The sequence below is a fragment of the Dioscorea cayenensis genome, chromosome 7 (genome assembly GCF_009730915.1).
Source record: "Dioscorea cayenensis subsp. rotundata cultivar TDr96_F1 chromosome 7, TDr96_F1_v2_PseudoChromosome.rev07_lg8_w22 25.fasta, whole genome shotgun sequence".
NCBI classification, from domain to species: Eukaryota; Viridiplantae; Streptophyta; class Magnoliopsida; order Dioscoreales; family Dioscoreaceae; genus Dioscorea; species Dioscorea cayenensis.
In genome coordinates, this window is record NC_052477.1 from 31,085,184 (window position 1) to 31,100,618 (window position 15,435).

Here is a 15,435-nt window from a genome sequence, read left to right on the forward strand (position 1 = left end):
AATGAAATTATATACGATTTAAGTTATTTGTACACACAAATAATTATTCACTAGAAATATTTATTTACAACCGTTAGATCATCATCCAATGCCTATTGTTTATATAGACACTTTTATACATCTACTGTTTGTTTTATGTATACTGTGTAAAATTATTTGGTATTATTTGATAATATTTATAAATGATTTGTAACCGTTGGATAATAATCCAATGGCAATCGTAGATTGACACATAAATTCTTGTGTGTGAATATATATATATATAATGAAACAAATGTTTTGTTTCATTCAAGGGAGAGTAATTTATACCAACCCAAGTGATAAAATTAGTATAATTAATTAATTAATTAATTAGTTAATTAATTAAAACTTAAGTATTCAGGAGCACGTTCGAAAGCATCAACCAATTTGTGCGCTGGTGCAAAGCCAACACGCAACCAGATTCCACCCCACTCGGCAACGGCTTTTACCGGAAACGGGTTGGCGGTCGTGGCCTATCAATACTGACACGTGTCTATCCCCCCAATTTTACCGCCCAAACTTGGCGTGCCGCCTCTTTCGCTCGACCCCCCCTCTCACCGGTTTAACCGTCACCGCTTCGTGTGTTACCGCCTGGCGTCGTGGCCCCCAAATCTCAATAAACCCGGAAAAACCCTTTAAAAATAATAATAATAATAATGATTTATCTAATTTAAATAAAAAAAATTTTAAATTTATTTTAAAAAAAATTATTTGAGATTTTTTGTGACCACATAGAAGCAAGCTCGCACACAGCCCACTACTTCCCCGCCTTATCTCCGAGATAAACGGCGTCATGCTTAGTGGCTATCCAACCTGCCACGTCATCAAACGCCGTCAACTCTAACGAAACTAACGGACGAACCAGAACTCACATCCCACCTCCCTCTATCTCAAATAATACCACTAATTTCCAAATTTCTTTTTTTTTTTTCTTAAATTTCATGGATAATAGTGCGAAGAAAAGGACCCAATGGGGTCGTGCTTTTCCGCCACGTGGACTACCCTTTTCTCCCAATTGACATCCTCTGTATCTTAATATGAAAACTATACGTAATATTACCATCCGGCAAATGAAAACCGTTGGATTGCTGGCATGGACACGTGGAAGGCATCGGAAAGCGGTCAAATTTATAAGAGCGAGAGGTTTAAGCAAAAGTGGGTGGTTTCGGGAGAGGTTTTGGAGAGAGAGAGAGAGAGAGAGAGAGAGATCAGAGATGAGAAAAGAAGAAATAGATAAATAAATAAATAAAATAAATAAATAAATAATCTGTTTTATTTATTTTTTCATTATATATATATATATATAAATATTTAATAATTAGTGTATATAGAGAGGAGAGAAAAACCCCGGGGTTTGGCCATAAATAGAGAATTCAAGGAATGAGAAAATTAGAAGCGGAGAAGGTGTAGAAGATCTGAATTTCGAATTGAGATCGATCGAGATCTCTTCTCTCTTTCTCTCCATTCTCTGTTAATCTCTATCTTTTTCTTTTTGTTTGTTGTTCCTCTGATCTTGCGCTCGCCGGAGCTCGCCGGAGTTCAAAACGACCTCTTGCAAAGTGGGAATTTTGAAGGATTTAAGCCTGGTTTTGTTGGTTTTGAGGTGAGTTGTTGGTATTCCAAACTGTTTTGTAGGAAAGTTCGTTTTAGAGATGAATCTGGTTGGTGTTTGTGTGATGTTTGAATTCTGGTTGGATTTTGTGGTTTTTTGTCCGGGAAGTTGATCTATATTGTGAAGTTTTATAAGAATTGTGTGATTTTGGGTATTATGATCGTGAATTCCTTTGAATTTGATGGAGATCCGGTTGATTCGATGAAATTCATATTGGTGTTGGGAATTCCATTGGGTTGGATTTGGTTTCGTGGGGGTTTAGATCTGAAAAGCTTTTCCGTGAAGCCTACGGATGCTTCTATCTCATGTTTACGTGTTGATCTATTTCATTTTTCATTCATTTATGATTGCTTATGATTTTTCTCTCTTTCCCGGAATGGAAGCAAAACATATTTTTTTTCTTTTGTTTATTTGTTAAAAAAAAAAACAAATTTTCTTTTCTAAAAGTTTTCTATGATAATGATTTGATTTTTGCCCCTTTTCTGATCATGGATCAATGGATTTCCAACGTTCAAAATGATCTAAGATCTCTTCTTTCCTTGTCAACACGCCGAAAGGCGAGATCTGTGATCCAATTCCGTAATAAAGTTATGATCTTTTCAGGCCCGGATGGTTTTGGAGAGGTTTTGGGTTTTAGATGATGGATGATAAATCAAACTTGTTTTTTAATTTACCATTTTTATCTGTTCATTTAATTGCAACTTTCTCTTATTTTCATTCATGAATGCGTTTCTGCGCTGAAGGTTGGCTTTTTGACGTTGATGGTTTGTAATTCACTGTTCACTCACATTTATTACCATCATGAATGATTTCCACTTAAAATTGAACTTTCCAACGAATTACTGGGGACTGTCCTGTCTTGGCATGCCAAAACTCAGTGCAATTCTTAACCATAATGAATTCCTAATAATGGATGGTATTTCTTTAATGAGATGGAATTGAATTCTTTCTAGTTATCCAATTTCCAAAATTGGAACTGTTATTGTTGTTGCCAAGGTTTTTTGGTTGGATCTGATATCTTTCATTTGTATTATGTGGAATGATTTTGTTGTATTCAGTTGTTTGTATTATTGTAGTAATGGCCGTGCTGATATCCACTGTATTGCAGATTGTTCATGCACTGACTCTTCGCCTCATCTGCTAAACCAATTTCATTCATTTGTTTCATCTGGTGAAGAATTCTGGATCCGATGATTTTTCAGTCCCAGTGATTGTTGAGTTTGGTATTGTATGATTTGTAAGTTATGGTGTTCCACAAGAGGTTGGAGTATGGATCCACTGGTTGCCAAGTTCCAGTGATGATTCGAGTTCCAAAATCGGCCAGGGTAAGTTTTCATCATGCAAAATATGTTCTTTTATGTTTTGGTTGATGGAATTTTGCTTCATTTATCTTCATGCAAAATTTTGCAGGGAAAACGTTCAGTCCGAAAAAAGGTTGAAGATCAGATGTGCGCATTTGATTTGCTTGCCACTGTGGCTGGAGAACTATTATCAGAAAAACAAAATCTTTCAACTCCAAACAAGTTAGTTGAAACATCTCTCCCTGGTGCACCAAAGGGCATTGCTAAAGAAGAAAGAAATACAGAGAAGAAAATTAAATCTGAACCTTATGATCAGGGAAGCTGCAATGAGAGCACATTGGTCTCTGAGGATTCTGTTGAATTGCAGATTAGTTATCAATTTGCAGAACAAACACATTCTCCGAAAGCTACATTCTCGGGGCCTGCCTCCATGTGTTTAAAATCTCATGAGTTTGATAAGGATGGTTGTTCTGGGCAATCGAGTATTGATGGTAACAACAGCAGAAACAGACCTCCTGAATTGATTCCTTGGAAATGTAGTACTGAGGAGCAATCTCTGGGTCATTCTGAATCCTGCGAGGTTGATGGAGAGCATGTAATTAAGACAGTGTCCCCAAATGGATCGGCAAAAGACAGGGGATCCAACAGAATGCAATGTCCCAAGGGCATGCCCAATGGGGGATCCAATGGAGATGGATGTCAAACCCACTGCAATTGTCAGCTCAGATAGTAGTGTTGAGGTACCTCTTTCTTGCAATTATGTTGCTCGTGATGGTACTTTCTCCAAGTCTCGAGTTGGCGTGGAACATGTTGATAGGGATGAAGAAGATAACTCATCTGGGTGCACTCATCCCAGTGTCATGGCTTCTAAAGCAGCTAGAGTGCAGCGCATAGGAGACGGCAGGGTAAGGAAGCTTTTGGCGATGAAGTACTGGAAGGTAGCTTCAGCAGCCTCTAAAGACGGCGAGTTTTGCAACACCAGTAAGCTCTACATCCTTTTGTATTTCCATTGCACTATTCAGCAAATCCTCCAAATGTATGCTGATATCAATGATAATGCTATTGTTCACATGTGCAGTTGACTCGCCTGCCTCACCTACTAACTGGTTTTTCAATCTTTGTTTCTTGCAGATGCGGAAATGAAGCCATTTTTCCGCAGCAGGAAATTGTGCTACACACGGCAAAGGTCTCAGAGAACCTCATTTAAAAGGCGAAAGATGCACAATTGCTACCCAATTTCTGCATCTGGAGGAAGAATCAAGGAGGACAGCGTGTCTGTTTCACTTGGAAATCATGGCCTCAAGAGGGAAGTGAGCAATTCAAGTGCAACTTTGCACGGAGGTCTGTCCTTAATCCCTATAAAAGGGTTATAATGCGAACTTTTTTCACTTTTTCAGCTAATGCAGCTTCATCATGTTCAACAGGTGACAAACCATCCTGCCAGAAAGGTGATTTCCGAGGTATGTTAGCAGCTAGTAATAAATAACTATTATGTTTAACCATGATTTGTGAGGTTCTGATGTGTGCAATGCTTTACTTCTACAGTTCAACTCAGCATTAAGTCCTTTAAGGTGCCAGAACTTTTCGTTGAAATTCCAGAAACTGCTACTGTTGGTTCTCTGAAGGTGAATACAATTTCTTCTAACTCTTCCTTTCCTGATACTGCATAAACTCTCTTACGATTGGATTCCAGTTATACTCAAAATTGTACTTTAATGCTTTCCAAGACTAGTTTGTTGCCTCAAATTCTGAATCAGTCTTTTTCAATCTCAATGATATCGATTTCTTGTTCTTCCCAAATGATAAAATATGCATTGTGATACAGAGGACTGTTATGGAGGCGGTGACCGCTATTCTTGGAGGCGGACTCCGTGTCGGTGTTCTTCTTCAAGGAAAGAAGGTTAGAGATGACAGCAAGACACTGCTCCAAGCAGGAATATCTCATGATGATAAGATTGATAATTTGGGCTTTATGCTGGAGCCAAACCCCACACAAGCTCCGCCACCTGTTGAAAGCCAAGAACACCCCCATTTGCTTCTTCCTTGTGATGTTGTGGAACCATTGAACAGGTAACACACTAAAAGATCAGTCCTTTTCATCTAAGAATCTTCATTTATATGTTGAGATAATGAGAGTATATTTCACTTTCTCATTAATACTAGAACTATTTTGGTAATCCAAGGTGGTTCAGAATTTAACGTCTCTCATCCAATCATTACTTTTTAGAATTCCGCCTTCGGCAGCTGTTACTTCAAACCTGGGTCCATTTGGTGCATCTCCGGGACCGCCATTGACATCTACGGTGAACTGCCTGGAGAGTGATCATGACTCAGTTCATTCCCCTGCCACTGCATTATTACAGGAAAAGACCACAGCAAACTCCAGAGCACTGGTTGCTGTTCCGGCCATGGATGTCGAGGCACTAGCAATCGTCCCTCTGCGCAAGTCAAAGAGGTCTGAGTTAGTTCAACGCCGAATCAGGAGACCGTTTTCCGTCTCCGAAGTGGAAGCGCTTGTTCAGGCTGTCGAAAAGCTAGGCACTGGAAGGTCAGCACTGATCCTTAGCCATCATATTGATCTAATCACATGAATGTTCCTGACTTCGGTTATTGGTCTTTCTCTGACTCAGATGGCGAGATGTCAAACTCAGGGCTTTTGACAATGCCAAGCATAGAACATATGTTGATTTGAAGGTCAGTACTATGAATTCAAAACTCTAATAAAATGGTCATTTATGTATGACCCGTTTTAGGAACTTTCCAATCATATATTTTAATCTAGTGCTAGAGGTCCATACGCAATCTCTCATGCAACATGGAATCTTATCTAAAAACAAAGACTTGAAACCGTGTACGGCTGAAGATCAAGACTATATTGTATTTCTTTGTTCAAAGTTGAAGCCTTCAAACACGTTTCTATCTTGAATTGGATTACTGTTATCCATTGGTGCACATGTTTTAGTTTTAGAAGTTACGGTTCTTGACTCTTTGATGCTTATGCATATGCAGGACAAATGGAAGACATTAGTGCACACGGCGAAGATATCACCTCAACAACGACGGGGAGAACCCGTTCCGCAAGAACTCCTTGACCGTGTGCTTGCAGCCAATACTTACTGGTCTCAGCAGCAGGCCAAGCTCCAGGTGAAACCCCCTCCGACTGAGGCCTGCCTTCTTCTCTAACTCCGACTCGAACTAAACCATTCGACCTGTATAAAGATTCAACCGTTTCTTTAAAAAAAAAAAAGAAAAAAAAGAGAGGAATGCAAGTGTTCTGTAATATATTCACTCTAACTCTCTCCTTGTGAATTTCTATCAGGAGAGAGTTTATTTGGCAATTGTACATGATCCAGGGTAACAGGAAATAAAGACTGTGTCTCAGCTAACACAATTCGCCAACACATTGCCACCATGCAGGTGCATTTGAAGCCTGATTCAATTCATTCTTTTGACATAGGCTGTTCATTTAGCAAGGGGAAAAGGGGGAAAAAACACAAAAAGATAATAACCATGAAGGTGAATTCTTTGTTGTTTTCATTGTTGTCAATTTGCAATTGCATCATGCTGTTCATTTCTTTGTTCTTCTTCTTATTATTATTTGTATTTTATACCATTTTTGTGCTGGTTTACCTTATTGTACACTTTTTGTTGTATTTTTTTATTTCTTATTTCTGACAATTGATCTATCCAATTGATGTTTACTTTTAATTGAATTCTTAGCTTTGGTGTGTTATTAATATATTATATTAACAGCAGATATCACACTTTAACTATGTGAATGTCTACAGGTTTGTTCAAATATCTAAGAAAGTTTGGAAACAAGTACTGGACAAACAATGCTTGTTATAAAACGCCCACCTTGATGGAAACAAGTAATGGACAAATAATGCATTGTTAAAAAATGCCTACTTTGATTGAAACAAGTACTGGACAAATAATGCATTGTTAAAAAATGCCTACTTTGATGTAAACAAGTACTGAACAAATAATGCACTGTTGTAAAATGCCTACCTTAGAGAAACAAATACTAAACATTATCCGCTAGCATGTATCATAATATTTAAACTAGAGTGCTCAAATAACAATTGCACTGTCTGTAGATCAAAGAAAAGAATAGCATGTACACAATTATCATATAAAATTGTGTTGGAGTTGCACTTGAGCGGTTCCGTTTCAGGTTCTATATCAGATTCTTTGTTTAAGTTCTTCGTACCAGATAAACACGACCATAAACCCAGTGATTGCCATATCTCGTCGTGGATTGCTGCACGATTACAGCACAGAGTATCAAGCATTTGCAGGATTTCAAAATTTGAGCTATTAAATAAAACGGCAACCATCAAAAGAAAGAGAACAAGTTCAGCAGAAAAATCTGTTCATAAATAAGCAGTAGATAACCCGAAACTTCAGTTACCTTTATCGATCCATTCATAGAAAATCAGAGATAATTTTAACTACAGTGTTCTGCAAAACTTCACCTTAATATATTAAAGCACTTGATATTACGCATTGCATGCCATGAAACAAATAAATCAAGTACACTAGCCGTCTGTATGTTCTCCATTTTTAAGATAAGGGAGGTGCGAGGAAACGAAAAAGTTTAGACAAACAAAGTAAGAAGGCAATTTTTATGTAATAGATAGTTTTCCATTGATGCTGTAATTTCCTCTGATATGAAGAACTTAAAATAATGGAAATGTAAAAAAAGTCAGATCCACACCTCCACCTTGGTGCGAAATTCCAATGCAGACCCACACACATGACATTCTGCACTATGTCCACGCTGAAAAGGTTTATCGGTCTTAACGAAAGCAAAGACCTGCAAAAAAATCAAACTCAAATGTTTTATTGGCTTACTTTTCAGTATCTTCATAACGGTAAATTATCAGTGAGTTAATATTAGCAGTCAACCTCCTCACCACAGTTCGGACAAGAACCCTTGAGCGCCACAAGATCACGCCTCCATAGGCCCTCAAGTGCTTTTACTGTAGCAAACGTGGATTACTTAAGTCTCAGTGACAAAGTTATGAAGCCATGTAGAGGTTTGAACAGATTTGAGAGTAATAAACAGCATAAAATAGATAAACATTAAGTAGAAAGATGGGTCTTTTATATGTCGAGCTTAAATCAAAGGTAGTGCTTGTTTTGTGGTATTTGTAGTTATATTGCAACTTGTAACTACAATGTAACTACAAATATCACATTCAAAATTTTATATTTGGTTTGACAGATTTTAAAACACCAAGATAAAACCAATTACTCTCACGGATGTATTTGGACGTATATACATATTTACACACACATATATATACATATACATATACACATACACACATATATACAAACACATACACATATGCATATATGTACACACATACATATATATATTTATATAAACATATATGCATAGGTATTTTTACATATACATATGTACATACATATACATATAAGTACTTCTACATATATGCATATACACACATGATATACCTATACACAATATGTTTACATATACATAAATTCATATACATATGGGTATATATATATGTATATACACACACATATACATATATTTATACAGATATATATACTCATATACATATATGTATATATATGCATATATGCGTATATACACATATATACATACATTTATACACATGTGTTTTCCAATTCCAGATTTATAAATCCTTCCAATTTCAGTTACATTCAACCAAACATAAGATTTGACTGCACTATATTTTGAAAACTAAGTATTTTCAGTTACATTTTAACTGGAAATCAATTGCATTTAGAATTACATCAAACCAAACGGCACCTAAATGACTTGCTTGGTCATTGTCTTACTCAAAATTTGCAGATTATGGGCATCATTGTTTTAAGGGTTGTTGTCATGTTTATATTGTAATGATTAATTTACTCTTTTCTGAGATCACATTGATTTGGTTGTGTTCCACGCCAATCCTAAATACCAGAAATGACAGTCGATAACTATGATGAACATAGACAAAGAGCAATGGCATTTTCACTAACATTAATGAAATAGTGTATAATTTTAGATGATACCTGAAGAGAGTGAGGACATATAATGAACTCCTCCGAGAAGCAAAATAATATCATAAGTCAAGAATAAATATGTGACCTACAATTCTTATGTTGCTGAAACAGAGGCTACAAGGCAATAACCTATATTTGATGAACGATGTTTCAGCTCATGCAGCTTAGCGCTGAAAGGACGACAAGTATTATTTTCAGAATATTTGATCTTTGAAGTAAGTTTATCAAAATATTTTCAAAATACTCAGCATTGACATATTGCCTATTTTGCCCTAAAATCTATGAACATGGAGTTATGACCCATTTAAGGAAAAAGATTCTTTTCAAGAAGTTTGTGGCACAAAAGACTATACTTAGGTCCAGATTTTGCCAATCACATGAAAATGAAGTAATTAACTAAAAGGTTGCCTTACCAGAAGCAGAAGCCACAGGAAAACCAACCAAAAATCCAAGTCCAACAAACAGAACCCTATTAACCATCACAAGCATATCAGGTGGAGATTTCGCACCATTGAAAAGAAGCATAGAGCTGCTGACACCATCTTTAAATGCTTGGCCAATGGTAAAAATAGCAGGGGCAACTAAGACAGAAGCCCCGAACACAAGCAACAAAGTCCATATGCCGGCTAATGCGAATACTTGTGAAGGGTCCTCCTGCCCTACACCCAATCCATCTCAAAAGATTCAAAACTCACAAAGGGAAATCACCAATTCAGTTCATTAAAGCCTACAAATTTAAAGGAAAATTACCTCAGCATCTGCATAAGTTGATTGTTGTCTAAGGCTACATCGAGGATATTTAACGACAGATTTCGAACCATATATTCTTAGCTTCAACTGCTACAAATAACACAACTTGTAAACACTTGTTGAAATACTCATATACAAATTTCATCACTGAAATTAGAGGATGAACTTCACCTCAACTTTATCAAACATATCATCAACAATCAATGGTTTACCACTATAATAAGCATCACGCGCCTAAATCAGCAAGAGAAAACAGCAAAAAAATCATTAATTTAAACTTATGATTTGCATATGAACACACTACATCGAAGAAAAACCCTCCTATTTGGAGAAAACCTAACCTGGAGATAGAGGGCTTCAAGCATCTCCTTGCTGGCGGTCTCAATGGGTCCAACGAAGAGACAAGATGGTCCTTCAGCCGCGAAGGAAGAAGGTACAGCACCTGAACGAGTAGCGCCGTAGCTGCGCGCTCGGGGCAGGATCCTCTTGCGCGGCGAGGAGAATCGCTGCCGCTGGAGATGAAGGGAAGGGACGACGACGGCGGCGGCGGCGGCGGCGGCGGCGGGCATGACACGAAGCGGCGGCGGCGAGGTCGAGCTCGGCCACACTCACGAGGCTTCTGATTGTGGTGTTCCTCATTCCCCCCTTTTTGTCGTCATTTGGTCTTATTTCTAATAAACCCCCCAAAGTTTCTCAATTTTTCCATATTTGCTCCTCATACCAAGACGCACTTTTCTTATTCCCCCCTTGAATCATTATATATTTGTATAAAAAAATAAAAACAACATTTTCTTGATGCTGAAAGGCTTTGTAAAGACATCATGTTTGATTCTATGGACTTGATTGGCTTCCACGGAACTTTAGTGTGTATATATTATATTAAAATGTTGCGTGTATATCAAATCAACACTCTTATATAATTTTGTTTGTAAAAAATTAAAAAAAATAATTATCCAAATGATTTTGAGAGGTTGTAGATAAACACCCTTATTTTAATGAAATTTTCTATATTTTCTAAGGTGTAAAATGTAAAATAGTCAAATCGGTATTAAAGCCCGGCCCAAATTTAGTGACTTCGCTTGGGCTGGCCCATAATGAACTAGTGGTTTTGTTTTTTGGGTCCAATTTATTATTATTATTATTATTACATCATGATGGACGGCTGAGATTAACGGAAATAGTAGCGAACGGGTGTGTTCCATCACTGGCCATTTCCCTTCCTTTTGATATCTCGCTTCTTCTCCTCTTCCTTCGTCTCGAGAGCTACTCCGCCACCGGATCAGCGCCGCCGCCATGGGTTCCGGCTATGAGAATGACCCGTATGTGCTCTTTCGATCTATGTTTCTGGTTTTGTGTTTGATTCTTTCCCCTTTTTGATCCGTGGTATTTGGGTTTTCGATTGGTTTTCTAGGTATATGGATGAGGATGGGGAGCCGCTGATGGATCCTGATATGGGTTCTGATCGGGAACCATCGCCGGAGCCGGATTTCGGTGTTGATGTTGATGATGGGGAAGACTGGCGGCGGGAACGGTCGCCGACGCCAGTGATGGATGAGGGCAAGGCCGGAAAGCCGAGGAAGAGGCTTGTGAAGAAGAGCGGCAGGGAGAGGTCGCCGGATCCTGGGGCCGGACTGGCTGATTGGACGGATGAGGTGGAAGAGCCGTCTTCATCGAAGAAGAGAAAGGTTCCCGATCTGAAGGAGGGGAAAGGGAGCAGCTTGAGTAAGGAGAAGAGAAAGGCCTTCGTCGTCATCCAAGGGTTCGGAGTGGTCGGATTCCAAAGGTTCCAAATCGGGATCGAAGGGCTATGGAGGTAACTCGGAGATGAAGGAGATGTGGGACGTCGTAGCTGGTGGAGATTCTGAGGTATGTGAGCATTCTTGCTTTCTTTCTAATGTTTAAGAACTGATTCTTCGTTCATTTCGTGACCTAGTCCAAGTAATTGCAGGGCGTCCTCTGAGATTAGGTTCTGAATTTTGCACCTTTTTTTTTCCTTTTTTTTTTTGGTAATTGCTTTTAAACCCTTTGATAACACTATTTGAATTTGCCTTGGCAATTAGTGCTGTTTTCTGAAAGGAGATAGGAAGTGGCATATCATTATGCTGAAGTGGTTTGACAAATATTAACCTTTAGTTCTATGTTTGTAATCTATCATGATGAATGTTCAAGACTTCAAGTTAAGTTTCTAATGTGTTACAATGAAGTGAGATTAGTGTAGTCAAATTTGGTTGAGTTGTTTCAAAACAAGTTCGTTGTCTTGGCATGGTATGAAAGAGGGATTATCAGAGTTAAATTTTTTTCATGGTCTTTTTTAGTGGCTGGATAAGTCTGAACCATAAATATTAGAAAAGATAATTAGGCCAATGAAGATTTATTCTGTTAGGGGCTTGGTAAATTTTGTTGTTCTTGACACTTGAGTTAACCAACATTATTATTTTTTTAGATTAAACAGATCGATTCTTCTGTTTGGTTCTTGGATTTTTTTTTTTAAAAAAAATGCTTACCTCTATGAAGACCAAGGCTGAGAATAAATAAGATCTGTGATTGTTAGTAGCAACTTAAAGGTCAAAATTCATCGAGTCAGATTTTTCTCTATTGAAGCAAATGAATCAGCAATGTCTTTGTCTTTTAATGTTCAAGGTGAGCCAAAGATGATTATATTCAGATTTCTTCACATGCGAGTCATTGCTTAAAAAGACAGCATTTAAAGGCAAAGGATTTTGCTGCTTTTCTATTTTTGGGAGTACGCAAGTCAGTAGTGGACTCTTCTAGATAGATTTTGTTTATTGCTTAGTGAAGATTTGGTGATTATGTGCGTCCACGTCATAGTGTCTTGTATTTGCACTGGTGAACAGATTTTCTTTTCGTTTAGTTTAGACTGGAAGAAACTGGATTTTTACCATAGTTTCATTGTGTTCTTATTTGGTACTTGTTTTTTTGAGGAGAAGTTGTGTTGCCTTGATATCAAGCATATTTAGTTTGGTTTTTATTCAATAAACAGGATGATCAAGAAGGTGTAAGAACGATTGATGATGATGCCTTCATTGATGATACTGGCGTAGATCCCGCTGACCGATATGGCAGTGACAATGAAGGTTCTGCTGGAGATGCTCCTCAGGTTGGTGAATCTTCACTCATAAAAATTATTATTTTTTTGTTAGTCTTATGAAAAAAAACAAACAGAAATTCCTATGGCTTATGTTATCCACACATGGGTTCTGTTGCACATGCGATAACTAATAGGAAGTGTGGATTCTTGATTTTAGCTCTAGTATAATAGTGCATATGCCTGAAGCAATGCTGACACTACGTTGGTTGAATTTCTGACTGTTATCGTTGTTTGTGCTTGTGGGATGTTGAGGTCTTGGCTGTGTCAATAGTTTAATAATGATCTCATGTTTACAGGCAGAAGAAGGGGAGGAAGATGAAGAAATTAAGAAGCTCTTCAAGGGAGGGAAGAAGAAGAAGAAAAATGAGAAATCTCCTGCTGAACTTGCTCTAGTTGTAGAAGGTTTCATGGCTGAACTTGAAGTTGCTGCAGAGGAAGATGCAGAGCTCAATTTGAATAATAAACCTGCCATTAATAAGCTCAAGAAACTTCCGTTGCTTATAGAAGTTCTTTCCAAGTAAGATGTCAGAAAACATACATTTTTTCCAGTGATACACTACCTTCCTTTTTCTGCACCCAAAAAAAAAAAATCTATGTTACTGAAGGTTTGCTTATGCGGAGAAAAAAATTTGACTGGCATAGCACAGTGTGCACTTTTGCTGATGTCTGGGCCTGGCCCAATTTTGCAGGAAAACACTTCAGCAAGATTTTATAGACCATGGAGTGTTAACACTTCTGAAAAACTGGCTTGAACCATTGCCAGATGGGAGTTTGCCAAATATGAATATTCGAACTGCCATCCTAAAAATACTGACAGATGTATGGATCTCTTTTTTGCCCATCCATAGTATTCATGGAGTTGAATGTTTGGACAATTCTGAATATGGTTATAATTTTGTCATTTTATTGTTTGCATTCTCCTGTAAATGAGAAGCTTTTCACTGATGCAGTTTCCCATTGACTTGGAGCAATATGACCGGAGAGAACAGCTGAAAAAAAGAGTGGTCTTGGGAAGGTATTATTTTCATACAGGTTCAACAACATTTCTTGGGAAGCACTATCTCCATTTTTGTGCGTTTTGGTGCAGGTCATCATGTTTTTGTCTAAATCTGATGAGGAGACCACAGCCAACAGAAAGCTTGCAAAAGAATTAGTTGATAAATGGGTAAAGCTACAAACTTTAATCTCTTTTCTGAGAGCATGCTGATTCTTCTTCTGGTTGATATCTTAGGGTGTGTCTTGTTAGGAAGTCTTACAATTAAGCCACCTTCTATTTAAACTGCACTGCCAATGAGGGATTATTTTGTTCTTTTAAATTCTAGCAAATGATATGTAAATGATGAATGTGCTTCTAATAACTCATTGAACATACATACAGAGTAGACCTATATTTAACAAGAGCACCAGATTTGAGGATATGAGAAGTTATGATGATGAGAGAACTCCCTACAGAAGACCCACTATGAAAAAGTAATTACTTTCCTCTACACTTGCTGCTTTTGTTCTTTTTGTAAATTTTCTAATTCTTTTTTTTTTAATTTATTTGATTTAACAGGCCAATGAGTAAATCTGCTGGATTGGAATCTAGAGATGATGATCTTGATCTGGGAGATCTCTCACAGTAAGTTAGCGCAACAATGTAGATGATCTGACTGGGGATTTAGATTTAGTCTGTATATCAATCAATAGCTTCTCTCTTGGTTTAGGGGGCGAAAATCTGGTCAGGGAGCTTCTAGACAGCATGCTTCTAGGCCAGAAGCATTGCCTTTGGATTTTGTTGTACGGCCTCAGTCAAAAGTTGATCCTGAGGAAGTTAGAGCACGAGCGAAGCAGGCGGTGCCAGACCAGCGTCGGTTGAAGGTTAGTATCGTTATCTTTGGTTAACATGTTTTGCACCCATATCATGGCAAGTAACCCACTGTTAGCGAACCTATCACATTCCCAGATTTTCTGAATTATCGACAATTGTTTCCTTTCGAATTATTTACTTCTTTGTCCTATATAAACTACCTTCAATAAAACTATTTGGCTGAATGATATGACATTTCTAATTTTTCCTTAATTTCTCAAATGATCTCATTTATTGTTGTCACACCCTGAAATTTTATGGCCCTGCAGATGAATAAAAAATTACAGCAGCTGAAAGCACCCAAGAAAAAGCAACTTCAGGCATCAAAACTCAGTGTGGAAGGTCGAGGCATGGTTAAGTATCTGTAACTACAATCTGTCATTCAAGTCGAGCAAAGAATAATATACGATCGAGTATTCAATCCCAAGATATGGCCCATCCGGTATCTTTTTTATGAACTTCCTTGAGATTAGATTAACATGTGGTATTACTGGATATGAAAAGGATCAGTCTGAGAAGATACTTGAGGATACACATCTTGTGGTTTAACTCTGATCTCTGTTTTTACTCAAAAAAATGTACTCTCTGGTCATGAAACTCAAGGCCTGGTGGGTAGTAAATTAGTAATATGATTTAAATATCAACTTCTCATTGTTCATTTGTTGTGGTGAGACAACATTACCATGATGTTGTATTGATGCTAGCAGCGATATCCTCTTCCCAAACATGCAATATTTCCTCT

General features: G+C 37.7%; 3 protein-coding genes across 6 annotated transcripts; 2 read left to right on the forward strand and 1 right to left on the reverse strand.

Annotated features, from left to right (window-relative positions):
• The first annotated feature begins 1,345 nt into the window (after positions 1–1,345).
• LOC120264682 (telomere repeat-binding protein 2-like) lies at positions 1,346–6,333 on the forward strand. Its single transcript, XM_039272507.1, is given in 11 exon segments — positions 1,346–1,624; positions 2,742–2,958; positions 3,044–3,613; positions 3,615–3,915; positions 4,066–4,275; positions 4,359–4,394; positions 4,480–4,559; positions 4,760–5,004; positions 5,162–5,482; positions 5,565–5,628; positions 5,944–6,333. Coding segments are annotated over 10 exon segments (2,082 nt in total). The 5' UTR covers positions 1,346–1,624; positions 2,742–2,877; the 3' UTR covers positions 6,118–6,333.
• Positions 6,334–6,928: 595 nt separating this feature from the next.
• On the reverse strand, positions 6,929–10,362 carry LOC120264680 (PGR5-like protein 1A, chloroplastic). 4 transcript variants are annotated; one of them, XR_005537516.1, is made up of 7 exons: positions 10,077–10,362; positions 9,907–9,969; positions 9,736–9,822; positions 9,399–9,639; positions 7,854–7,919; positions 7,655–7,753; positions 6,929–7,198 (listed from the first exon to the last, which is right to left on the reverse strand). XR_005537516.1 is itself a non-coding variant. In XM_039272506.1 (7 exons), the coding sequence occupies exons 1-7, from the start codon at positions 10,302–10,304 to the stop codon at positions 7,133–7,135; spliced, it is 762 nt and encodes a 253-aa protein (XP_039128440.1). In that variant the 5' UTR covers positions 10,305–10,361; the 3' UTR covers positions 6,929–7,132. The 4 variants fall into 4 exon arrangements, 3 of the variants coding, with proteins under 3 accessions (XP_039128440.1, XP_039128438.1, XP_039128439.1); XM_039272506.1 differs by having other exon boundaries at positions 7,846–7,919; positions 9,495–9,639; positions 10,077–10,361; XM_039272504.1 differs by having other exon boundaries at positions 7,846–7,919; positions 10,077–10,361.
• Positions 10,363–10,913: 551 nt separating this feature from the next.
• On the forward strand, positions 10,914–15,337 carry LOC120265493 (protein IWS1 homolog 1-like). Its single transcript, XM_039273423.1, is given in 13 exon segments — positions 10,914–11,054; positions 11,147–11,460; positions 11,462–11,601; positions 12,737–12,853; positions 13,141–13,361; positions 13,534–13,663; positions 13,795–13,836; positions 13,839–13,859; positions 13,932–14,009; positions 14,223–14,314; positions 14,400–14,465; positions 14,551–14,704; positions 14,963–15,337. Coding segments are annotated over 13 exon segments (1,500 nt in total). The 5' UTR covers positions 10,914–11,028; the 3' UTR covers positions 15,062–15,337.
• The last annotated feature ends 98 nt before the right edge of the window (positions 15,338–15,435 follow it).

What these genes read in the sequence shown, in the direction of transcription:
- LOC120264680 (XM_039272504.1), bottom strand. Translation starts at nt 10,304, where the DNA reads ATGCCCGCCGCCGCCGCCGCCGCCGCCGCCGTCGTCGTCCCTTCCCTT. An exon ending in ATATGTTTGATAAAGTTGAG is followed by an intron (nt 9,823 to 9,906) that starts GTGAAGTTCATC and finishes TATTTGTAGCAG; the next exon opens with TTGAAGCTAAGAATATATGG. An exon ending in GTCCGAACTGTGGTGAGGAG is followed by an intron (nt 7,754 to 7,845) that starts GTTGACTGCTAA and finishes ATTTTTTTGCAG; the next exon opens with GTCTTTGCTTTCGTTAAGAC.